Here is a 26,845-nt window from a genome sequence, read left to right on the forward strand (position 1 = left end):
TACATGCCCCCAGGCATAACTGAGGAGCACGCACCGCAGGTAGACTAAACTCAGGATCTCAAAGGAGCACGAAGCCTGATGGCCTGGATCCTAGTGCGTCATCTTGTGTGCTCAGCAACGCCTCCTAGTTGGTTGACGATTTAACGGCTCAGTCTCCTCTCTCAGAATCATCATGTGGCAGCTACAGAAATCTTTGGCTTTTATAGGCTCTATTTTTGAAATGTTAGAGCAGCTTAATACCCAAGTTGATTCTCCTTCCGCGGTGCCTTCTCCCTAGGAAGGGAGGCTATGCAGCGCTTTGGTTAACACTGCCACTTCCTCTCATTACTTTGCTCCCTCCCTGTCATCCTCTGCCTGCTCCCCTGAATGCACTCTGCCCAGGCTCAGCTTCTGGGAGTGGCTTGTTAAACCCCAGGACTTCATTATTCCCCAGTCCAAGCAGGAAAGTGTTTGTAGTAAAAACACGGGCCTGGGTGGAAGCCCGCTTGTCCCTTTTTAAAACTGCCCTTGGCTAACTAACACTTTGAAGTCTTTTTCCTTATCTGTGAAGTGGTGGGGACCATCTTTTCACTGTAGAGCTAAGTGAAATAGTCTCCCCTCCGTTTTATAAAGTCAGCAGTACCCTGATGGAACGTCGCGTTGGCCTGGCCGGCCTCTGAACAGCCACGTTTGCTGGCCCGGGACATAAGCTACACCAAGCCCTGGCCTTGTTGAACCGTGGTCCTTTTCTTCCGTGATTCCGCAGAGCTCCAAGCCCACTTTGAGGCTGCCTCAGAGACCGAAGGAGTGGATAAGGACATGGATGAGGCGGAAGAGGACTGTGTTTCGGCAGACCCACGCGGGAGCGAGGCGCAGGCGGCGTGTGGGTGGAGCGGGCCCGTTTCAACAGTTGCCCAGGAGGCCCAGCCCCAGCAGCTCCACCAGCAGCATTTGAGCCTCCAGCTGAGCAAGCTCAGGCAGGAGACCAACAGGTGGGCAGGGGTGGGACAAATGACCCGGACCAGCCGGTCAACTCAGTGGTCGAGTGCCTCACCCAGGTCTCAGAAAAGCATCTTTACCCCCAAGGAACCGCACAAGGAGATATCCTCAGCTTCAACTGGGGGACTAGAAGGATGCCTCCGTTTTAATGCTAGGAGTCAGAGACGTAGAGTGCCTTGCCACAAGCCGTACTAAAGGCAGCATATCTTGGAGTTTTCTCTTTACGGAGATGGGTTCCCTGACATGGTGTGTGGGTCCAGCAACTTGGGGGGACATCTGCGGCCCGCCCCTGCCGAAGTAGCTGAGTTGGGGGCCAGTTAGCACTGTGTCGATGGACAGGTATCCCATAACCCTGACCCCAAGGAAGTCTGCCCTGTCCTCTTTGAATCTCTCGTGTTTTGCCATGATCCCTAGGCAGGAATTAGTGAATAGCCTTCCCAGACAGCGGACCCTGGCACTGCCGTGAGGTTCCCACAAGAGTTGGGCTCTTTTGTTTATTTCCAGGCACATAGTAGGTATTCAAAAAATATTTGTTAAATGAACAAAAAGATTCCCATTTGCGCTGGGGAACCACGTCGTCAGTGGGCTTAGCAAACTAGTCAGTACTGGTTCCAAATGATGCCTTGTTGCCCAGTGGTCATTGGGAATGCTAAAATTGAACGGGGACAAACGGTGTCAGGCGTACCTATTTTGGAAGAAAAGTTGTATACACCCCTGGGGATCTCTGAAGTTTAATTTTAGGCAGATCTGATCATTTCTTTTTAGAAAGGCCCAGAGTTTTAATTAAGTGGTAGTGGTGGCAAAACTTTAAGTTTTGAAAAAACGACGCATGTGAAAGTTGATAGTAGTGCTTAGCACCTTTAAACATGTGTTTCTGGTAAGGTTTATAATCACCAAATTCATACAATGTTATATATGGGTTCAAAGGTTATTCCTTTCCAGGGTCAATCTTGTTATCTTCCATCTCAGTAGAATTAGTAATAAGACAGCAGCCAGCACCTGACTACGAATGGCTGACAGACAGCTCCTACAGACACGCCTGCCCCTGTAGGACAGAGATGCCTTAGCTGCTGTTGGACACAGCAGGAAGGCACCTTTTGCCCTGAGTGATACGAGGGTAGCACATCTGTCCTGAGTAGTGTCTGTGAGACCAAGCCCCGTGCAGCGTTTAGCACAGCCTTGGGTAAGTGTTCCCAGTAGCGTCCCTCCCACCTTCCAAGCAGTGTCTTTCCTGCAATTCCTCCTTCCCCATAGCTGTTCCAACAGCAGCAGGGCTTCTATCTCCTTGGCTTACTCTCCGGTGAGGAGGGAAGGGCCTGACCACTAGTTTCAGCGACTTGACCTGACTTAGGGGAGACAAGTTGGCCGAGTTCTACTGATCACCATGAGGTTATCTTTTGGTTCATGATACATTCTGAGGCAAAATATACCCACGCCCTGAGTGTTGGTCTTTGTTTACAAGGGGAGGAAGCACAAGAAAGGTGCCCATGTACAGGCTGAAACCTGATCACACAACTTTGAAGAAACTAGACTGACCATTGGGATTGTGCCATTTTATTTTTAAACCTCTGTTCAACAAATGTTTGAATTGAATGGTATTAGGCTCTCTCTGGAGGATGGCTTTGTTTTTTAAACCAGACTTTTGGAACACCTAGTTTAAAAAGAGAGTTGGGGGCCTCCCTGGTGGCGCAGTGGTTAAGAGTCCGCCTGCCGATGCAGGGGATACGGGTTCGTGCCCCGGTCTGGGAGGATCCCATATGCCGCGGAGCGGCTGGGCCCGTGAGCCATGGCCGCTGGGCCTGCGCGTCCGGAGCCTGTGCTCCGCAACGGGAGAGGCCACAGCAGTGAGAGGCCCGCATACCGCAAAAAGAAAAAAAAAAAAAAAAAAAAAAGAGAGTTGGAACACCTAGTTTAAAAAGAGAGTACCAGAATCTTCTACGGCAAACCCCAGAACAGAAAACTCAAGAATTGTATCACCTGCAGTTACAATTCAAATCTAATGGTGAGTGATTTTCCACTTGCTCTAACTTATGTGTGTGTGAGACCATTCAAAATCTGGCTAGTATTCTAGTCAGCCTTGCAACAGTTGAGATTATTCTCGATCAGACCAGTAAGTACTCCAGTAGATTCCGGAATACTGGTCAATAATAAAAAGGAACTACCGGTACATTCAAAACCAGATGAATCGCAAATGCATTATGCAAGTGAGAGAAGCCAGATTCAAAAGGCTACGTATTATGATTCCATAAATGTAGAACATTTATAGAATATTAAAGGCAAAACTACAGGGACAGAAAATAGAACGGGGGGGGGGGACTGATGATAAAAGGCCACGAGAATGTTCTGGCATGATAGAAATCTATCTTGATTGTGGTGGTGGCTACTTGACTCTGCGTGTCAAAGTTTTTAGCACTGCATACCTAAAAAGGGTGGTTTACGGCATAAATTATACCTCAGTCAACCAGCCTTATGCATTTGGTGCCCAAAAGGGGTACAGCTGCCTCTTGGAATGTGGAATGGATAAGCTGTGAGGCCAAATCTCATAAAACCTGTTTCCCCATTTGAATTCCAGTGCAGTTAGGGATATGATTCCTTAGAAAAGGCATTTTAAAGATGGGAATACACATTTAAAGTAGGAGATAATTAGTTTGAAGTTTGATATATTAAAGGTATCACAGGTAAGGAACATTTTTAATCTCTGGAAAGTGACTCCAAGGACTATGGACTGTTGCACAGTGTGTAGCAGAGCAGCTGAGCCAGGTTTAATCCATTTCCCTTTCACATCACCTTCTGGAATACTTTATTTCATCCAACTTGTTACTTGAAGAGTTTTGCTATTACACATCAGTATACAACATAAATTTCTAATCATTACAGAGAATACAGAGAACTCAGCGTCCCCTCCTCAGTCTTATGGGCAGAGAACAGATAAAGAGCTTGTCGACTGGTTGGTTGCAACTGCAAGGAGCAGATACGAAAACAATTGAAAAGGTAAACTTACAACCCAACAAACCATTCCTGTGCTATCATTACAGAGCTGCTTAGCTCTAAATGTATTTGATCTTTGTTTCAGATTCTTGAGGAAGGTTATACACTTTCTGATATTCTTAATGATATCACTAAGGAAGACCTAAGGTACCTCAGACTACGGTAAGAATAGCCTCAAAACACTTTCTGGAACAGAAAATGACTTTTTTGGTGTAATTAGGCTTTTAAGTAAAGCAGTAGAAAACAAAGTGCTGGTAACTTTCCCCCCTTCATTAGCGTTAACTCCCTTTTCTATGGCTCAGTCAGAAAAAAAACTACCAACCTCACTCCAAACTCCGGAGTTTTTCAAGGTTAAAGTTGGGGAAAAGCTGAGAGGGGGCAGAAGCTAAAGGCCCAGTAGAAAAAGTCAAGAGACGGGCCTGGCTGGGAGTGGAGTGAAGAGAGAGACGAGATGCCAGTGGGCTACACCCAAACCCTTCTTTCTTTAACTTGCACCCTGCCTTCTCATCCCCACGTCATCTTAAATAGCCTGCTCTGCACAGATGCAGCAGCATTCCTGTACAGTCCCTCTCAGGCCATGCCCCGCTCCTACTAAGGCAACATATTCCTATTTTAGTCAAGTTTTCAAGTTAGGGACTGCATTTTTAAGACTAGCCAAGTCTGGAAGGATATACTATAGCTTTTGCCATAAGGGCTCCTAAAGAAGTATTCTGCCGTGTTGCTTTGAAGTTGTCTTCTCTTACGACTCTCTAAAGAAGACTCCTGTTTGTTTCGTAGTGCTGGTCTCCTCTGCAGGCTCTGGACTGCAGACTCCCAGTACAGAAGACAGGCTCAGGGGGCCCCGGCAACCCAAGATGAGGCTTAATCAATCAGCTAAGCCAGGGGACGGAGGGAGCAAAGAGCAGACAACATACACACGAATTCTGCTGCACTTACACAAGGAAAACACCACTCGTTCAATGAACAATTTAAGAAACTGAAGTTCTGAAGAATTATGGAAAAAATTTTAACCTTTTATTTACCAACATGTTTTCAAGGTGAGTAGAACTTGTATGTATTGTGAAAACTGATTGTAAAACCTGGTCTTGACATCCCAGAGTATTAGGGAATCCTTAAAAATGAATTTTTTTTTTTTTTTTGGGCGGTACGCAGGCCTCTCCCGTTGCGGAGCACAGGCTCCGTGGCCATGGCTCAGAGGCCCAGCCGCTCCGCGGCATGTGGGATCTTCCTGGACTGGGGCATGAACCCGTGTCCCCTGCATCGGCAGGCGGACTCTCAACCATAGCACCACCAGGGAAGCCCTTAAAAATGAATTTTAATTTATGGAAAGGTGAAACAACAGGTGTTGAAAGTAACAAAAAGGCTGGGAATCACTGTTTTAGATTATACATTCCATACATTACTATTAACTGGAATTGCACTTAAAATTCAAGAAAGATAAAATTGCTGAGAAAACCATAATTCAAAAAGAGACATGTACCAAAATGCTCACTGCAGCTCCATTCACAATAGCGCAGAGATGGAAACAACCTAAGTGTCCATCATCGGATGAATGGATAAAGAAGATGTGGCACATATATACAATGGAGTATTACTCAGCCATAAAAAGAAACGAAACTGAGCTATTTGTAATGAGGTGGATAGACCTAGAGTCCGTCATACAGGGTGAAGTAACTCAGAAAGAGAAAAACAAATACCATATGCTAACACATATATATGGAATTGAAGGAAAAAAATGTCATGAAGAACCTAGGGGTAAAACGGGAATAAAGACACAGACCGACTTGAGGATATGGGGAGGGGGGAAGGGTAAGCTGTGACAAAGCGAGAGAGAGGCATGGACATATATACACTACCAAACGTAAGGTAGATAGATAGTGGGAAGCAGCCGCAGAGCACAGGGAGATCAGCTCGGTGCTTTGTGACCGCCTGGAGGGTGGGAGGGAGGGAGACGCAAGAAGGAAAGGATGGGGGAACAGATGTATACGTATGACTGATTCACTTTGTTATAACGCAGAAACTAATTTTTTTAAAAAAGATAAAATTGACAAGAATATGCCTTGTATTTAGTGTTTGATATGAATGTAAATAGAAAACTATTAAGAAAATAGCTTCACATTTATACTGCATGTATAAATGGAGAAAACTAAGTTATTTGGCTTTAAAATGAAGTCGTCTTATTTAAAAATCGAATTGTCCCTCCACCCCTGCCTGGTTATAATAAATATTGTGTTTTATTAAGGAGAGAAATGATGGTTCAGTGTGAACAGGCTTCAGCACCGACATGCACACGAATGGGGGCGTGTGTGCACACCAGGTAAGCTGCTGGGCACTGGGAGGGACAGGACCATGATCTCGCCCCACAAAAAGGTGGCAGAGTTGGACAGGCATATAAGGAATTGTTTTCCTTTTAGTAACTAAGAAAGTATTTGTTAAACTAGTAATACAACTAAACCAAATAGAACTATTTTAAAGAAGTAATTTGAAGGAGGGTTAAGCAAACTCTTATTACCTATTTTCAACCTACATAACTAAATAACCTTTATAAGATCCATACTATCCTTAAGCTGTAACATTAAAACACATTATATCTTTTAATGCAACACTGTACAAACCACATGCAATTACACTATCTATCTATCTACATCTACACTTTCTTTCTATGGGTTTTCTTCCTCCTTAACACAGTTGAGAACCCAAAGCATTCCTTACAGTTGCTGCTGAATAGCCCACTGAAGGTGTAACCATCTCGCATTAGCTGATGGACTTATACTTGATCCACTGGTTTGCACCCCGGACTTCAAAAGGCAGATCACTGCAGTAGATGTGATAGCCGAGTTCTTCCAAAGGTGGTTCAGGATCAGCTGTAGCAAACTGGGCAGCATCCTCAATTTCTTTCCTCACTTCAACATCAATTTCCTAAAAATTAATCAGATTACAGTTCAAGAGATGTTTTGAATAGACAGCAGCTTAGGTACCAATTTGTTCTACTGGGAACCTGTTGCTAGTTGTTAACTCTTCTACTAGTACTGGAAGTATACCTATTATTATTGAAAATGTCATTTTAAAAATGACACAACGATCCACGAAGGAGGATTCTGGAGGACAGATACCAACATTTAAGACATATACCCTGGCGAGGGAACATTTATGAATTAAAAATCTACAGTATATTTTTAGGAAAGAAGAACTGTGATGGTGGAGTTTAATGTCCCGTGAAAAATATTGCGTTGGCCAAAAAGTTCGTTCGGGTATGGCCAAACCAATACAATATGTACTTTCCCATTTACTTACCTAGTTTATTACCTAGGAGTGGCAGCTTCTTGTGTAGAGAAAAACTGCTCAAAAAGGAGAGCCAACCTTCAAAGGCAGACTTTTAAACCATCAAGAGTCACTGTACCTTTAGTTCTTCAACACTGGCAAGATTGCTGTTCACCATCCTATCCTTGAGAAGCATGATAGGGTCACTCTTACTTCTAACTTCCTGAATTTCTTCTCGTGTACGGTAACTAGAGGGAGGGAAACAGAGTTACAAGTAGATAAGAACAGTGCCGGCACAGCAAAGACAGCCTGGGAAACACAGCAGTCTGTTTCTGAGATGAAGGAGCACGTCAGTACTTATGTCACCGTGGGAAGGGCAGAATTACATACTTTCAAAATACAAGAACTCATCCTACCATTCTGTAAGGAAGAGCTGCTCTGTCTTTATAGAAAACTCTACAATGGCAATTCACCTGGCTTCTCTGGCATTCTGACAACAGGGGCCAAGTTTCTATTTGCTGCTTTGATCTAGAGGTAGGGCGTGAAGGTAGTGGTGGAGGCAGGGGGGATGGTTTTCTGTGGTGACAGCTCTAACCTTTGAGGCAGCAGAAGGCTAAGCACGGAAAACATGTGCCTTTTGCCTTTCTCCCTTAAGACCGCAGAGCAGTGTGGCTGGCAAAAACCTGGAGAGGTGGTTTTCCAATTCTTGATTGTACAATTGACCCTTGCCCTACAGCATTTGAAATAACACTAAAAGCAAAGAAAGGCTCTACCATGTTTTTAAGAACAGAATTACACCAAGTGCTTTCTTCCATGTAAGTTGCTCTTCGTATCATTTTCCCTTAGACCTTCATTCTACACTCAAAGACTTATTACGGCTTACTTTGACTAAATCTACTCTTAATTATGCCACACTCCGGGACTGCAGCATTACCTGCCAGCGTTACCAGGTGACAAAACTCCTTTTTTTTTTTTTTGACTGATTTATTTCAACATATGGAATATCCCATGTGCTACTACTTGGTCTTGCTCCATACCAGCCAGAAGAGGAATATGCCATGAGAGAATCTGGGGTAATGCCTACAAAAGGTAAATGCCCCCAAGTACACTACTCTACCATCAGTCCTGTATTATGCAACAATTCCTCTCTACAGTTGTTTTCTTCTTGGTGCTCATGCTAACTAGCATGTACACACACTAGATAACTAGGAATTTTCAGAATGCTTTCTATATTGGAACCAATTTATTGGAAGACATGGCTTACAGGCTCAGACTAACTACTAAATCAATGCATGAGGCCAACTGGTGTCTGGCTTCAAAAGCAAACAAACACTGAAATGCTTTGCTTTTTCATCCAGGTAGCACCATTCAAAGCCCATCCACTAACGACACCACACTCAGTTTTCCCATGACCATACCTGACTCCAGGATCACTCATGCTGTGTCCATGGTAACGGTAAGTCTGCAGCTCCATCAGTATGGGCCCCTAAAACAGAACCCAGTGGAGGTTAGGTGAAACAACGGCCACAGCCTCAAAGGTACGTCCTTTCAGGATCAAATACCTTCATCAGATCTGAGTTGTTAAGAATTTCTTCTTAGTTGACTCTCTCTTCTCATTTCTATTACCTATTTATTGTATGTTTCATCCTCCTTATTTTTAACAGGTACTTATTAATAAAAGCCACCCCCCGCAGCATATTTTGAATCAAAAAGGCGGACAATTCTTTATGTAATGTGACTGGGTTCTATTTTACCAGAATTGCATTTGATACATAATTCTTTAAGCACAGCATAGATTTAATGAAGAAAAGCCTAATCTTCAGGGTCAATATGCTAGTCTTTCCACCCCCACCCCCCCAGTCACAGGAGAAATCATCTATAAGCATTCTGCTCAAGGCTAGAGAAAAACATTAACATAAACCTTAACAACATAAGATGAAAGGCAAACCTCTAGTCCTCTCATCCTTCTCCACTTCCCAGCACACATGAAGAGAGGCTGGATAGGTGAATTTCTATGACACCCATTTCATGCAGTGTTTCGTAGGGGACAGCAACCAATCCTGCTTGACAGAGATGTGGGGCTAGTGTGTAACAAAGGGGACAGGTGCTGATCCTGCGACTGGGAGATCCCGGCTACCACGAGGTAGCTTGCTCAGGCTATACCAGCCCCCTTTCATTTTTTTTTATTTTTTTATTTTTTTTGCGGTACGCGGGCCTCTCACTGTTGTGGCCTCTCCCGTTGCAGAGCACAGCCTCTGGATGCGCAGGCTCAGTGGCCATGGCACACGGGCTTAGTCGCTCCGCGGCATGTGGGATCTTCCCAGACCGGGGCACGAACCCGTGTCCCCTGCATCGGCAGGCGGACTCTCAACCACTGCACCACCAGGGAAGCCCCAGCCCCCTTTTAGAAGACAACTTTGAACAGAGGGGATGGGGTGGATCTAGGATCCTTGGGCAGTTTGGTGTAGTAGTTAAAAGAGGGCGGGGGATGGAATCCAAGTGCTTGGGTTTCAGTTCTGGCTGTACTGTATGGTAGCTACATACCTCAGTTTCCTCATCTACAAAACAGTAATTAACCCAGCTCAGAGTTGTGCCGATCAAAAAAAGGTAATACCTAAGTGCTTAGCACATTGCCTGACAGATCATCTCTCAGTAACTGTCACCTATTGATTGTTCATCATCCCGTAGCCATTTGGAAGCACGGCTGGTTAGGCTAAGGGGATGGTGATTTTAAAGGAGTTTTTCCAGACCCTCCCCTAATTCCAAGATCAGGCTTTGGTCAGGCTGAGAAAGTCAACACACTACAAACTACTGATCCTGTTTCCACATACTGTTGGACGCCACATATTCTTTCAGGAACTGGGAGAGAGGGGGATGATACCCGCCACCCAGGGCATGGACCCCTAGTCTCAGAGTCCTGATACAGACCACTGAACCCACTGCCACCAACCTGCCATCTCCATCTCAGTCATCTCATTTTTTTCTTTTTCAACCGTTCTACAGCTCCCTCCCCTCTTCATTCACCCTCTCTTCCATTTTCATCCCTGCCAGCCAAATCTTATTTGCACTACTGCCCAAACACGTACGTGGGGGAAGTCACTGAAACGTACCTCAGGGGCCTGCTTTCTGGGCTGTGGAACACTGATTTAGGGAGAAGAACATCTTTCCACCAGCTCAGGTGGCATGTAAGCCTCTTTTTAGGCCAATCTCACTGTTCCCTTCTCCCTCCACTGCTATAACTGGAAGGGTCAAGATTCTTAGGACTGAAACAGCAAGACTAAGACTACATAATTTAAACATATTATTTAATTTATAGAAGACAAACTTATACTGGATGCCTATATTGCAAAGTTCTGTGCAGGGCACTGCAGGAGTCCCCAGTCTGTTCACTCAAGGGGCTTACGATTGATGGGGTGGTGGGAGTTAGAAGCACATAATTAAGCAAACCAAAAGGCAAAACAGATTGTCACAATGAAGACAGAGGCAGAATGCTGAGGGAGCACTGGAAGGGAAGATTTACCCCAAATGGGGCTAACATGGAATGTTTCCCAAGACGGGAGCTATCAAGACCATGTTATTTACAAAGGGACCCGATTCGCTTAACTGGACCCTGCTTCTATCTTTTACACCTCAATTAGCAGCTACTGCTAAATTGCTACAACAGACACAGGGGGCATTCTTTTAACTTTAAGACAGATAAATGTCATTAGAAATCTCCAGCCTAGAGGCCTACAAGAAAAATCTTACCTTTCCAGATCTACAATAGGCAGCTGCGAATCTTGTGGCCTCCCGGACACACAGGATATCCATTCCATCTACCTATTAATAAAATGGGAAAGATTAAACACAACATTGTAAATTAACTATACTTGAATAAAATTTTTTTTCTTTCTTTTGCAGTACGAGGGCCTCTCACTGTTGTGGCCTCTCCCGCTGCGGAGCGCAGGCTCTGGACACGCAGGCTCAGTGGCCATGGCTCACGGGCCCAGGCGCTCCGCGGCATGTGGGATCTTCCCGGACCGGGGCACGAACCTGCGTCCCCTGCATTGGCAGGCAGACTCCCAAGCACTGCGCCACCAGGGAAGCCCTCAATAAAATTTTAAAAATAAAAAGGGGCAGAGCATAAATCCAACTGCCCAAAACCATTTTCATCTTACATGACCTGTTCATCCACTAAGAAAACAGAACTCTTTGATCTCTCTCAGATTTTCAAGGGCACCCAGGCATCAGGCCCTGAGGGTGTAGCTCCAGCTCTACAACAGGTGTCCTTACCCTCAGCCCAGGAATGAAGTCGCCTCTCTTGTAGTAATCAGTGCTGGCTGCTGCTCTCTCCACAGATGTTCCCATCCCATAGCGGTTATTCTCACAGATGAAAATACAAGGCAATTTCCACAAAGCTGCCATATTGTAAGCTTCGAATATCTGACCCTGGAAGTATGTATAAAAGTTCAAGTGGTTTCATTTTGCTGTTTTTCTCTAGACTTCATCATCCACAACAGCTGCTGCTCTACCCAGCAGAGAAAGCTTTCATAGGATGAAACGCCTCACCCACAACTAAGCTTCTGAAGCAAAGGAGTGTGTGCACTGGCCGGGGGGGGAGGGCGGGCGGGCACGGCACAGCAAACCCATCACCTCTTTTGCCGCTAAGGAAGTGACAAACCAAGTACTACTACTTGCTTCTGTAGGGCCAAGGCAGCAGCGGAGAACACAACGGGAAAAGATCGACATGTAAGAATGGACTACAGCTGCCTAGTTTTGTGCTTCATTATAAATTCTATGGGACCCTCTGGATAACCAGAGTGAACCAGTGTCTGAGAATCAGCATCCAGAGCAGGGCCTCGCAGGGTGTCAGCCACGGACTGCTGATTACTCAGACCACGAGAGAAGAGCAAAAAGAGTCAGGGCTCAGAAACTATGAGGGGTCTGACAGTGCCTTGGCATTCAGGAGAATGAATCTGTACATTACAGTACTGGTTTAAGAACTGGTTTGCCAAGGATTAAAATGTACATTAAAATGTACACCTATATACAGTGCTCATGAAACAATGCCGGGAGGTAAACCTCTAATGTGGCCACGAAACCAAAGTTTAGCTTGCCATGTAAATGGCCATTTTAACTAGTAAGCAATATACTACTTCGCCACAAACTGAACTATGAATGTTCAACACTTTGGACATAAAACTATAATCATTATTGGAAAGTTAAGAGACACATACTCACCTGATTAGCAGCGCCATCACCATACAAAGTCAAACAGATTTCATCTTTTCCGTTATACTTACAGGCCAGAGCAATCCCAGCTCCCAGGGGCACCTAGTATTAAGTAAGGACAACCAAGAAAGGAACCACAGATTTCTGTGAGGGAAGAAGTTAATGCTCTGAATGTTAACTCTGACCAGAATGTGAGATAGAAGCGACACTGTCCGTACCCCAACCCTGTCTCTGCTTACCCTACCCCTAATATTGTAAACAAACTGGCAAAGTAACACAAATAACTACTATCGTAGTCAACCATTTAGCAATAACATTTATGCATTCAGAGATTCAACTGCTAATCCTAAAAGGCCAAAAAAAGAAACCAAGGATTTAAAAAAATACCAAAAACAAACAAAATAACCCAGATGCTAGAACCTTAATATATTAGAAAGTAAACCGAACAATCTAGATATGATCTTCTGCTGTTACTTGTTCATTATCTACTAACTGATGAGAACAAGGAGGACGGCATAACCACAGAAGCTGGCTTTAGATTCAAACTAGGCCCTTAAGATCCTGACCACCTGCTTCTCCTGGCCTGGTACCAGCCAGCACTGTCTCCAGCAGGGAGAGAGGTGTGCCCGAGAGGATGTGACAAAGCACTTAAAGACCAACTAAACGGCAAAGGTATAGTTCTACTGCTAGAGGCTCTTGCTTACTTATAAAACATAACAAATACCTCACAGGAAACATTTTAAATCACTGTCCAAATCTATGTATTAAATGATCAAATGATAGAGTATGAAGCAAGAGGTCATTGAAAGCACACCGTGCCCCCCAAGTACTGAAGTACTTCAGAGGGAAGTTCTCGGGGGTACAAAACATTGCACAGATGTGGGCCAGGGCCAAATCCAGAACATCATACAATCCTAGTCCTCAACTACCTGAGCTCCCACGATGCCATTGCCCCCGTAGAAGTTCTTGGCGTACATATGCATTGATCCTCCTTTTCCTTTAGCACAACCTCCTCTTCGTCCTAGAAGTGGCACCACACAAACATGACACATCAAAAACCAAATATATAAAACAAACAAAAACACACCCTGAGTATTTATGTAGAGGCTCAACCATTAGAACTCAGAAACCGATTCAACTACATAAGCACCCTGGCCCTTTTATAATGAAGGTCAGACCAGTCCCATGTCCTTGACCTTTCCAACTTTTTCAGCTCTCTAATCACTGAGTTTTCTTCAGATGTTAGTATGGTACCCTAGACTTTTTTTTTTTTGTCCCGTTACAAACACCTGATTTCTCCTACACTGGTATAAGATTCAAGGGGGACAAGGGGACTGCTGAGAAGATACCTAGAATTTAATTTCTACCCAATGAAATACTTACAGTCAATTTACTTTCTCTGCTACATTTCTATTGGCATGCTTGAGTGATAAACACTATTCTGATTTTATAGAGATGACCTTTTACCTGAGAGGCCAGATAACCTCAAAAATGGTCAGTTTACCCAAAAGCACAATAGAGGTACCAGAGCACCAAAAGGGAGAGGTTTTTTTGATTTCCCCTTTTTGTAAATTAATAGCAAACCTGTAAGCTCTGCGAGAATTGCTCGGACAGAAAGCCCACGAGTAAACGTAAAGCCATGAGCCCGATACGCTGTGATCAGATGGTCTGTGGGGTTTATGCCGGCCTCCAGGCCCACACAACAAGCTTCCTGCATTCAAAGAAGAAGCGGCAGTGAGTCAGTACAGTACACATCTCTCTAGTTAAAAGGTTCCCTAGACTATTATGAAACATTTGGCCCAGTAGAGCTCTTCATTAATAACAAGTACCTCTATTTTTCACCAGAAACAGAACAGAGGGTAAGGCCCAAGCCAGAGCCATAAACTGGCAATCCACAGATACGTTGTTTCTTTTAAGCCTGTATGGTGATTTGTAAAAATCCTGAATCAAATGTGAACATTAAAATATTGGGGAATTTCACATGAAAATGGAGACGTCTGTCTTCTCTCGAAGACATCAGCAACAGGAAGCATTAGCCCCATATTTCCACATGGCACCAACTGGCTGGACGACCAGCCAGTTATGACTACCCCTGCGGGTGGGGCCTGTCTGCTCCACTTCACCACTAGTCCCTGTCACCATTCTCGATTCTTCATATAGCTGGCAGCCTTCACTCATGTATTCTACCTAACTGGTCCCTGGTAGGCATCTGATTTTGTAAACCTTGGCCTAAACCTACAAAACAAAAAACAAAACAAAAACCCTTCGCCCAAAAGTATACTCAGTACAGGTGATCATAATGCTGTAATGGCACAGGAAGTCAGCAATATGATACATGAGTAAATTCTTTAGCATAAGCTTCCTAGCAGGTCTCAGCATTCTCATTTTTATTCTAAAATACCAGCCTCAAATCCTTCAGGCAGATAAAGCAGGGTAAAAGCCAATAAACGCACACCATACTTCAATTCCTAAGTAACACAGCTTGATTACAAAACTACCACCCACCTGACCATCACACAGGTGACAGAAACCACGAATAATTTTCTGTTTATATAGCTGATCTGCTTTTAACTCCATTCGACGAACAGTCTGCATCATTCTGTAGTATTTGAGCCCATCCTCCCTGGTGAGCACCGTAGTGACAGGAGGGCCCTCTTCCAGCCGGTGAAGATCACATTTCTGAAATGGAATCAGACAGTTATCTCTGTCACTACAATGTAAACACAGCCAACCCATTCTAAGATCTAACTTGAAATATTTAAATCGAAAACCAGCAAATACTGAACTTGAAAACCAGCACACGAGCACATCAGAAATGCTGCATACTGCTTCTGATTCCTTCATAAAACTGTGCAATGAGATGGGGTTTTGGAGGAAGGAAATCTTTCTAAGATGACTTTCACTGAAAACCCCTAGAAGTCAACTGAGTTATAGGTTGAAAGACAAACTTTCAAAGAAGCATTCTAAGAATCTTCTTATTCAAACATGTTACCAAATCACATTTTAAGTCTTAGAGTAGTTCTTTAATTTTTTTAGCTTCCTCTCCTGCTCCAAACTACCAAAAACCTGCTACATAAAAGGAGTAAATTCTAATTTTGGCTAACTTCTCTGAATCTTCGATTCTAGAACATTTGGAATAAAATGGTGAAAAGCATGAATATCAAAATGCTCTACTGCAAAGGTAAAACGATATATCAAAGTGTACCTGTGGAAAAAAATTTAACACGAAGCAAAACACCTCTTACCTTAATTTCAAATGTAGCATCATTTGCAAAATTACGGGATGCCACCAGCACTCTGCTTGCCTTGAAAAATCAAAATATACAAGTATATTAGTGCTTTTTACTGTCGGTTATTTTTGAGTTATTATTCTTATTAATCAGTTATCAGGATGCAGTCCTAGAACTCTAAGAGCCCTAACACATTCATGGGCTTATCTTCCATTCTGTTCACTGTGTTGGGATCTTGTCCTCCAAAATGAATCCATGCTTTGGCCAATGAAACATGATTGTACCCCCATCTAAAGGCAAACTGCAGAAACCCGTCTATTTAGTCCCTTTGTTTTCAAAGAAATTACAGTGAAAATATAATGAAGTTAATGGCCAAACTGAAGAGACTAGATAATCTGTGGGGTATGTTTATGCTATTCTTAGTCATAACCACATACGTTGAGCAAGCTAATGCTTTACTTTCAGAATTATTCTTCAAAGAAAACTAGGATTCAACTCCTATTTCAGGCAATTCACTTCTCTATGAAACGGTACTATAAGAAAAATATTTTAAACTACACAAAGCATGAGACAGACACCTTAGTGAGAAATGTACAAAAGAAAAGATACTTAGCACTCCCTGACTTAAAAAAACAAAAGATTTGAGGGATGTTTTATGATTTGAACAGCACCAGAAGGAAGATGTTCTCTACAACTCCCTTCCTTTTTTTTTTTTTTTTGGAAATAATAAATGCTTCTCAAGAGGGCAGACAGCAAAAGCAAGAACAACTACAATCCTGCAGCCTGTGGAACAAAAACCACATTCACAGAAAGAAAAGGTGACAAGGTAGAGGGCTATGTACCAGATGAAGGAACAACATAAAACCCCAGAAAAACAACTAAATGAAGTGGAGATAGGCAACCTTCCAGAAAAAGAATTCAGAATAATGATAGTGAAGATGATCCAGGACCTCGGAAAAAGAATGGAGGCAAAGATTGAGAAGATGCAAGAAACGTTTAACAAAGACCTAGAAAAATAACAGAACAAACAAACAGATGAACAATACAATAACTGAAATGAAGACTACACTAGAAAGAATCAATAGCAGAATGAGTGAGACAGAAGAACGGATAAGTGACCTGGAAGACAGCATGGTGGAATTCACTGCTGCGGAACAGAATAAAGAAAAAAAAATGAAAATAAATGAAGACAGCCTAAGAGACCTCTGGGGCAACATTAAATGCAACAACATTCACATTATAGGGGTCCCAGAAGAAGAAGAGAGAGTGAAAGGACCAGAGAAAATATTTGAAGAGATTATAGTTGAAAACCTCCTTAACATGGGAAAGGAAATAGCCACCCAAGTCCAGGAAGCGCAGAGTCTCATACAGGATAAACCCAAGGAGAAACACGCCAAGACACATAGTAATCAAATTGGAAAAAATTAAACACAAAAATTATTGAAAGCAGCAAGGGAAAAACGACAAATAACATACAAGGGAACTCCCATAAGGTTAACAGCTGATTTCTCAGCAGAAACTCTACAAGCCAGAAAGGAGTGGCATGATACACTTAAAGTAATGAAAGGGAAGAACCTACAACCAAGATTACTCTACCTAGCAAGGATCTCATTCAGATTCGATGGAGAAATCAAAAGCTTTACAGACAAGCAAAAGCTAAGAGAATTCAGCACCACCAAACAAGCTCTACAACAAATGCTAAAGGAACTTCTCTAACTGGGAAACACAAGAGAAGAAAAGGACCTACAAAAACAAACCCAAAACAATTAAGAAAACGGTCATAGGAACATACAGATCAATAATTACCTTAAATGTGAATGGATTAAATGCTCCAACCAAAAGACACAGGCTTGCTGGATGGATTCAAAAACAAGACCCATATATATGCCGTCTACAGGAGACTCACTTCACACATAGGGACACATACAGACTGAAAGTGAGAGGATGGAAAAAGATATTCCATGCAAATGGAAATCAAAAGAAAGCTGGAGTAGCAATACTCGTATCAGATAAAATAGACTTTAAAATAATATTACAAGAAACAAGGAAGGACACTACATAATGATCAAGGGATCAATCCAAGAAAAAGATATAACAATTATAAATATACATGCACCCAACATAGGAGCACCTCAATACATAAGGCAACTGCTCACAGCTATAAAAGAGGAAATCGACAGTAACACAATCATAGTGGGGGACTTTAACACCTCAATGGACAGATCATCCTAAATGAAAATAAAGAAGGAAACAGAAGCTTTAAATGAAACAATAGACCAGATAGATTTAATTGATATTTATAGGACATTCCATCCCAAGACAGCAGATTACACTTTCTTCTCAAGTGCACACGGAACATTCTCCAGGATAAATCACATCTTGGGTCACAAATCAAGCTTCAGTAAATTTAAGAAAATTGAAATCATATCAAGCATCTTTTCTGACCACAACGCTATGAGATTAGAAATGAATTACAGGGAAAAAAACGTAAAAAACACAAACACATGGAGGCTAAACAAGACGTTACTAAATAACCAAGAGATCACTGAAGAAATCAAAGAGGAAATCTAAAAATACCTAGAGACAAATGACAATGAAAACACGGCGATCCAAAACCTATGGGATGCAACAAAAGCAGTTCTAAAAGGGAAGTTTGTAGCTATACAAGCCTACCTCAAGAAACAAAAATCTCAAATAAACAATCTAACCTTACATCTAAAGGAACTAGAGAAAGAAGAACAAACAAAACCCAAAGTGAGCAGAAGGAAAGAAATCATTAAGATCAGAGCAGAAATAAATGAAATAGAGACAAAGAAAACAATAGCACAGATCAATAAAACTAAAAGCTGGTTCTCTGAGAGGATAAACAACATTGATAAACCATTAGCCAGACTCATCAAGAAAAAGAGGGAGAGGACTCAAATCAATAAAATTAGAAATGAAAAAGGAGAAGTTACAACAGACACTGCAGAAATACAAAGCATCCTAAGAGACTACTACAAGCAACTCTATGCCAATAAAATGGACAACCTGGAAGAAATGGACAAATTCTTAGAAAGGTATAACCTTCCAAGACTGAACCAGGAAGGAATAGAAAATATGAACAGACCAATCACAAGTAATGAAATGGAAACTGTGATTAAAAATCTTCCAACAAACAAAAGTCCAGGACCAGATGGCTTTACAGGCGAATTCTGTCAAACATTCAGAGAACAGCTAACACCCATCCTTCTCAAACTCTTCGAAAACATTGCAGAGGAAGGAACACTCCCAAACTCCTTCTATGAGGCCACCATCACCCTGATATCAAAACCAGACAAAGATACTACAAAAAAAGAAAATTACAGACCAATATCACTGATGAATATAGATGCAAAAATCCTCAACAAAATACTAGCAAACAGAATCCAACAACACATTAAAAGGATCATACACCATGATCAAGTGGGATTTATCCCAGGAATGCAAGGATTCTTCAATATACACAAATCAATCAATGTGATACACCATATTAACAAATTGAAGAAGAAAAACAATATGATCATCTCAATAGATGCAGAAAAAGCTTTTGACAAAATTCAACACCCATCTATGATAAAAATATCTCTCCAGAAAGTGGGCATAGAAGTAACCTACCTCAACATAATAAAGGCCATATACAACAAACCCCCAGCAAACATCATTCTCAATGGTGAGAAACTGAAAGCATTTCCTCTAAGATCAGGAACAAGACAAGGATGTCCACTCTCACCACCATTATTCAACATAGTTTTGGAAGTCCTAGACACAGCAATCAGAGAAGAGAAAGAAAACGAATACAAATTGGAAAAGAAGAAGTAAAACTGTCACTGTCTGCAGATGACATGATACTATACATAGAGAATCCTAAAGATGCTACCAGAAAACTACTGGAGCTAATCAATGAATTTGGTAAAGTTGCAGGATACAAAATTAATGCACAGCAATCTCTTGCATTCCTATACACTAATGATGAAAAATATGAAAGAGAAATTAAGGAAACACTCCCATTTACCATTGCAACAAAAGGAAGAAAATACCTAGGAATAAACCTACCTAGGGAGACAAAAGACCTGTATGCAGAAAACTATAAGACAATGATGAAAGAAATTAAGGATGACACCAACAGATGGAGAGATATACCACGTTCTTGGATTGGAAGAATCAATATTGTGAAAATGACTACACTACCCAAAGCAAGCTACAGATTCAATGCAATTCCTATCAAATTACCAATGGCATTTCTTACAGAGCTAGAACAAAAAATCTTAAAATTTGTATGGAGACACTAAAGACCCCAAACAGCTAAAGCAGTCTTGAGGAAAAAAAACGGAGCTTGAGGCATCAAATTCCCTGACTTCACACTATACTACAAAGCTACAGTAATCAAGACAATATGGTACTGGCACAAAAACAGAAACATAGATCAATGGAACAAGATAGAAAGCCCAGAGATAAACCCACGCACCTATGGTCAACTAATCTATGACAAAGGAGGCAAGGATATACAATGGAGAAAAGACAGTCTCTTCAATAAGTGATGCTGGGAAAACTGGACTGCTACATGTAAAAGAATGAAATCAGAACACTCCCTAACACCATACACAAAAATAAAGTCAAAATGGATTCGAGACCTAAATGTAAGACCAGACACTATAAAACTCTTAGAGGAAAACATAGGAAGAACACTCTCTGACATAAATCACAGCAAGATCTTTTTTGATCCACCTCCTAGAGTAATGGAAATAAAAACAAAAATAAACAAATGGGACCTAATGAAACTTCCAAGCTTTTGCACAGCCAAGAAAACCATAAACAAGACGAAAAGACAACCCTCAGAATGGGAGAAAATATTTGCAAATGAATCAACAGACAAAGGATTAATCTCCAAAATATATAAAAAGTTCACGCAGCTCAATATTAAAGAAACAAACAACCCAATCCAAAAATGGGCAGAAGACCTAAACAGACATTTCTCTAAAGAAGACATACAGATGGCCAAGAAGCACACGAAAAGCTGCTCAACATCACTAATTATTAGAGAAATGCAAATCAAAACTACAATGAGATATCACCTCACACCAGTTAGAATGGGCATCATCAGAAAATCTACAAACAACAAATGCTGGAGAGGATGTGGAGAGAAGGGAACCCTCTTGCACTGTTGGTGGGAATGTAAATTGATACAGCCACTATGGAGAACAGTATGGAGGATCCTTAAAAAACTAAAAATAGGGCTCCCCTGGCGGCACAGTGGTTGAGAGTCCGCCTGCCGATGCAGGGGATACGGGTTCATGCCCCGGTCCGGGAAGATCCCACATGCCGCAGAGCGGCTGGGCCCGTGAGCCATTGCTGCTGAGCCTGCGCGTCTGGAGCCTGTGCTCTGCAACGGGAGAGGCCACAACAGTGAGAGGCCCACGTACTGCGCAAAAAAAAAAAAAAAAAAAACTAAAAATAGAATTACCATATGATCCAGCAATCCCACTACTGGGCATATACCCAGAGGAAACCATAATTCAAAAACACACATGCACCCCAGTGTTCATTGCAGCACTATTTACAATAGCCAGGTCATGGAAGCAACCTAAATGCCCATCAACAGACGAATGGATAAAGAAGTTGTGGTACATATATACAATGGAATATCACTCAGCCATAAAAAGGAACGAAACTGGGTCATTTGTTGAGACGTGGATGGATCTAGAGACTGTCATACAGAGTGAAGTAAGTCAGAAAGAGAAAAACAAATATCGTATATTAACGCATATATGTGGAACCTAGAAAAATGGTACAGATGAACTGGTTTGCAGGGCAGAAGTTGAGACACAGATGTAGAGAACAAACGTATGAACACCAAGGGGGGAAAGCCACAGTGGGGTGGGGATGGTGGTGTGATGAATTGGGAGATTGGGATTCACATGTATACACTGATGTGTATAAAACTGATGACTAATAAGAACCTGCTGTATAAAAAAAATAAAATTAAAAAATTAAAAAAAATGCTTCTCATTTATTACTGGGAAAAAACCAGATTAGCCAGCTGTTTTTTCAGTGGGTGAAATTCTGACAAAAATGCCTCTTTCTGAGGTTGATCTGTTGTTAGATCAAGCAAGGTGACCTATGTGCAACTTGGACCATTGCCTGGGCTCAAAACAGGTCTCGGAGCTGGTGTCATTGACTCATGCCATTTGGTGTGCAGATTAGTGGCATCTGTGTTTTAACCTCAATTCCTATTGCTACAGAATTCCTATTCTGAGGCTTAGAAGGGCAGGCCTCTGACTGCACTGTTGCCATCTGAGTTGAGGGGGTGGGACCTGCAATGAGTTTTCAGTGAAGCTTTCTCTCTGTGCTGATGAGATTCATGCTACCTGAGTTGCCCAAAGCCATAGAGCACTTAACTGTTGGGGCTGGGGTACAAACCCAGCAAATCTGGCTCCAAGGTCTGTGTCACCTCACCTTAAGCACCTCACCCCCACGAGCTGCCTCCTCAAACCCACACGGCCGCCGAAGAGTCCCAGTGCTCCCTTCCTTTTTTTTTTGGCCACGCCGCACAGCATGTGGGATCTTAGTTCCCCCACCAGGGATCAAACCTGTGCCCCCTGCATTGGAAGCACAGAGTCTTAACCATTGAACCGCCAGGGAAATCCCCAGTGCTCCCTTGTTGATGTTCAGGTGGCTGTCACTGCTTGGTGGGGAGGGAGCGGGTAAAAAGCTGCCAGAAATGTTTCCTTTTCACTCTGCTCACAGCAACAGTACTCTGTGTGATGGCTAAGGTCCCGGTTAGACCACAAACATTTAATCAGTTAGGAGGACTGTACTACTTTAGCCACATTCTGCCACGTCACACATATGTAAACCAATATGACTTCTTCTCATGCAGACTTGAAGAACGTTCTTCAGATCCCACAAAAAGTACTTTTGATATGTTCATACAGCGTGTTACCTTACCATCCAACTTGTAGCAATGGACTTGATCTTGGTGAGAAGGGGTAAGGTTGATCTGCTAAGTGTACAAGCCAATAGGCAGAAAGCTATTACCTAGTGATCTCTTCACCCATCAATATACCATTATCCAATAAAGCCAACAAAAACCATGACATTGCTGGAGAAAAAAAGTTGAAATGCTAGAGACAAATGCTTCAGTTAAGTTAAAGATTGAGAGAGTCCAATACATCTAAGAATAAGTGAAGAAAATTGAGAAATTTGGGAAGAAGTAAAGTTGACAAGTATGAGGTGACAAACAAAAGGTTATGTTTGGCAATCATGAAATGGATATGTTATTTATTATTATTTTTTTTTGCGGTACGCAGGCCTCTCACTGTTGTGGCCTCTCCCATTGCAGAGCACAGACTCCAGACGCGCAGGCTCAGCGGCCATGGCTCACGGGCTCAGCCACTCCGCGGCATGTGGGATCTTACCAGACCAGGGCACGAACCCGTGTCCCCTGCATCAGCAGGCGGACTCTCAACCACTGTGCCACCAGGGCAGCCCGGATATGTTATTTTTGATAGTTAGTTTGTTTTGTGGGGCTAGAAATATATATCTTGTCTTGCAAAATAAATTTCCAGATACAACTACAGAAAGTGCATTTTGGAGACTGAAAACTAACGACCAAACCAGTCAAGCAACAGTAACCGAGAAAAGGAAAAATTCTCTTTCTCCATCCTAAATTCCCAGCAAGAAAGAATGACAGTTCTACATAATAAAGAGCAAGAAGGTAAGGTCAAAGATTTTGACTGTCAGAAAGCTACTTAGATACTTTCTCCCATTTCATTACTGTGAATCTCAAAAATAGTAAGATTCACTGATATAATGGGTGAAAGGAGCCACATTAAGCGAAAGTTAAGTTAAAAGTCATATCAGAAGTGTGAGGGAGGGCCTTTCTCACCTTCTGAGATGGCCCACACTCTGTCGAGTGTGTTTCTCTCTAAATAAATCCACTTCTTGCCTATCACTTTGTTTCTCACTGAATTCTTTCTGCGATGAGACATCAAGAACCTGAGCTTCGGGGCTTCCCTGGTGGCGCAGTGGTTAGGAATCTGCCTGCCAGTGCAGGGGACACGGGTTCGAGCCTGGTCCGGGAAGATCCCACATGCCGCAAGAAACTAAACCCATGTGCCACAACTACTGAGCCTGTGCTCTAGAGACCACGAGCCACAACTACTGAGCCCGTGTGCCACAGCTACTGAAGCCCACGCACCTAGAGCCCATGCTCCACAACCAGAGAAGCCACCGCAGTGAGAAGCCCGTGCACCACAACGAAGAGTAGCCCCTGCTCGCTGCAACTGGAGAAAGCCCACGTGCAGCAACGAAGACCCAACGCAGCCAAAAATAATAAACAAATAAAATAAATAAATAAAAATAAAACAAAACAAAGAAAGGAATGTGAGGGAGATTCAGATCAAGATGGTGGAGGATTAGGACGTGGAGCTCACCTTCTCCCACAAATATCAATATACCAAAAATACATCTACGTGTGGAACGGTTCTCACAGAATATCTACTGAGCTCTGGCAGAAGACCTCAGACACCTAAGAGGGCAAGAAAATCTCCACATAACTGGGTAGGACAAAAGAAAAAAGAAAAAAAAAGAGAGAAGGCAATCAGGACGGGACCTGCGCCCCTGGGAGGGAGCTGTGAAAAAGAAAAGGTTTCCACACCCTGAGAAGTCCCCTCACTGGTGGAGATATCACCCAGGACAGAGGTGGAGCTTTGGAACATTGGAGTTGAGTGCAGCAACTGGTTTGCGGAAAGCAAAGCGGAGAGAGACCTACACAGATGGTTGGTACCACGACCTTGCACTCCCCAGCTTGAGACGCTCCTCCACTGGGCTGGGCAAGGGCTGGGTGCTGAGGTTTGGGCTTCGGAGGTCTGGGGAGAGGGAGAGGACTGGAGTTGGCTACGTGCAGACAGCCTGAGGGGGCTGGAGTGTGGTGCACCATACCTGAGGGAATACCGGAAGAAGCTCGGGCCCGCCAGAAAGGCAAGGGGCCATTGTTGGGGGATGCATGAAGAGAGAGGTGGGACCGCCACAGGAGCTTCTTTCTCCGTGCACTCTCAGGCAGCAGGGCACCACCTACACGAGCTCCGGGGGGCGGACTAGAGCCGCCACTGCCATCTCGGACTCCAGAGGCGGATGCAGACCACTGCAGCTGCCAAGGGTCCCGTGACTGGGCACCAACCACTGCCCCCACCCTCCCCAGGAGCACGCGCGGGCCACGCACCTGCACATTCCCTATCAAGGGGATAACGACCAGCACACGCAGAGGAAAGAGACGGCAAGAATCCAAACCAAAAACAGCCCTCATGCCAAAAAAATATTAAACCCACACAAACTACGCAGGGAGGCACCTGCATATAAGTAGCCCTCCAAGACTACAGTAGATAACTGTTTCTCCTAAATTCAGAGAGTCAGAAAAATATAAGCAAAATGAAGAAGCAGAGGAACCACTGTCAGTTAAAAGACCAAGAAAATTCCCCTGAAGGAACAAACAATGAAACAGGCCTTTTCAGTCTAGTAGATACCGAGTTCAAACAGGAGATAATGAAAACACTGAAGGACTTAAGAAAGGCTATCGACAGAAATGCAGAGTACTGTAAAAAAAAAACAAAAAAAACACTAGAAACTAGAAAGAGGAGCCAAGGGCCTCCCTGGTGGCGCAGTGGTTAAGAGTCCGCCTGCCGATGCAGGGGATACGGGTTCGTGCCCCGGTCTGGGAGGATCCCATATGCCGCGGAGCGGCTGGGCCCGTGAGCCATGGCCGCTGGGCCTGCGCATCCGGAGCCTGTGCTCTGCAACGGGAGAGGCCACAACAGTGAGAGGCCCGCATACCGCAAAAGAAAAAGAAAAAAAAAAAAAAAAAAAAAAAGAAAGAGGAGCCAAGAAAAATTAGAAACTTCATTTGCTGAGACGAAAGCTGAGCTAAAAGCAATGAATAGCAGAATGAATAATGCAGAAGAATAAGTGACCTCGAAAGTAGAATAGTGGAAATTACCCAATCAAAACAGCAGACAGAAAGGCTAATGAAAAAAAATGAAAGCAATATAAGAGACCTATGGGATAATATAAAGTGTGCCAATCTACGCATAATAGGGATTCCAGAAGAAGAAAGAGAAAAGGAGACTGAAAATGTACTTGAACTAATTATGACTGAAAACTTCCCAAGCCTAAAGAAGGAAGCAGATATCCAGAAACAGGAAGCACAGAGGGTCCCAACAAGATGAACCAAACAGACCTACACCAAGACATGTTATAATAAAATGGCAAAAGTTAAAGAGAGGATTTTAAAGGCAGCAAGTGAAAAACAAAGTGTTAGTTACAAGGGAATCCCCATAAGGCTATCGGCTGATTTCTCTACAGAAATGCTGCAGGCCAGAAGGGAGTGGAAAAATATATTCAAGTCTTGAAAGGGAAAAATCTGCAACCTAGAATATGCTACCCAGCAAGATGATCATTTAGAATAGGAGAAGAAATAAAGAATTTCTCAGACACGCAAAAACTAAAAGAATTCAGCAATACTAAACCTACCCTAAAAGAAACAAAGTTCTTCTCTATACAGAAAAGAAGATATAGGAAGGAGAAAATCACAATTGGAAAGTAAATCACTTAAATTAGCCACTATACAGATCAAAACAAAAACAAAAAAACCTATTTGTGAAAGTGATGATAAACACAAGGAACAGCAAAAGGATAAACATGAAGATGTAATCAAAAGGATATCAAAATCATAAGATGTGGGGAAGGAAAGTGACAACATGTAGATTCGTTTTTTTAGAATGCATTTGAGCCTATATGACTACCAGTCTAAAGCAAACAGATACAGGAAGGGGTTCACATACTTGAAAAACAGGGCAACTGCAAGTCAAAAACATACAAGAGATTCACAAAAACCAGAAAGAAAACACAAGCATAAAATAAAAGGAAATCCTCAAACCATAAAAAGGAACAAAGAAGAAACACAGAATAAACTGGAAAACAAGGTTTAAAATGGCAATAAATACATATGTATCAATAATTACCTTAAATGTCAGTAATGCTCCAATCAAAAGACACAGAGTGGCAGACTGGATTAAAAAAAAAAAAACCAAGAGCAGGCTTCCCTGATGGCGCAGTGGTTGAGAGTCCGCCTGCCAATGCAGGGGACACGGGTTCGTGCCCCG

At 42.8% G+C, this 26,845-nt stretch overlaps 2 protein-coding genes and 1 long non-coding RNA gene across 3 annotated transcripts in view; 2 read left to right on the forward strand and 1 right to left on the reverse strand.

Moving 5' to 3' along the window:
• The window catches only part of MAP3K15 (mitogen-activated protein kinase kinase kinase 15), a gene marked incomplete at its 5' end in the record, with an annotated part of 93,540 nt that extends 89,577 nt beyond the window's left edge, over positions 1-3,963 (forward strand). The window contains 2 exon segments of the mRNA XM_060086559.1: positions 746-971; positions 3,856-3,963. Of these exon segments, the coding sequence (XP_059942542.1) occupies positions 746-971; positions 3,856-3,910 (281 nt within the window).
• PDHA1 (pyruvate dehydrogenase E1 subunit alpha 1) overlaps positions 3,749-26,845 on the reverse strand; it is a 36,462-nt gene continuing 13,365 nt past the window's right edge. The window contains exons 3-12 of the mRNA XM_060087910.1: positions 15,684-15,743; positions 14,944-15,117; positions 14,023-14,149; positions 13,368-13,459; positions 12,448-12,540; positions 11,500-11,655; positions 10,975-11,046; positions 8,646-8,713; positions 7,367-7,475; positions 3,749-6,885 (exon numbers count right to left, since the gene is read on the reverse strand). Of these exons, the coding sequence (XP_059943893.1) occupies positions 6,721-6,885; positions 7,367-7,475; positions 8,646-8,713; positions 10,975-11,046; positions 11,500-11,655; positions 12,448-12,540; positions 13,368-13,459; positions 14,023-14,149; positions 14,944-15,117; positions 15,684-15,743 (1,116 nt within the window). The 3' untranslated portion in view covers positions 3,749-6,720. The remainder of the gene's footprint in view (positions 6,886-7,366; positions 7,476-8,645; positions 8,714-10,974; positions 11,047-11,499; positions 11,656-12,447; positions 12,541-13,367; positions 13,460-14,022; positions 14,150-14,943; positions 15,118-15,683; positions 15,744-26,845) is intronic.
• On the forward strand, positions 4,056-8,677 carry LOC132482601 (uncharacterized). The gene is made up of 5 exons (XR_009530928.1): positions 4,056-4,128; positions 4,744-5,003; positions 6,209-6,283; positions 8,074-8,177; positions 8,586-8,677. It is a non-coding gene; the product is annotated as an uncharacterized LOC132482601 (long non-coding RNA).

This window comes from Mesoplodon densirostris, chromosome X, assembly GCF_025265405.1.
Source record: "Mesoplodon densirostris isolate mMesDen1 chromosome X, mMesDen1 primary haplotype, whole genome shotgun sequence".
Lineage (NCBI taxonomy): Eukaryota > Metazoa > Chordata > Mammalia > Artiodactyla > Ziphiidae > Mesoplodon > Mesoplodon densirostris.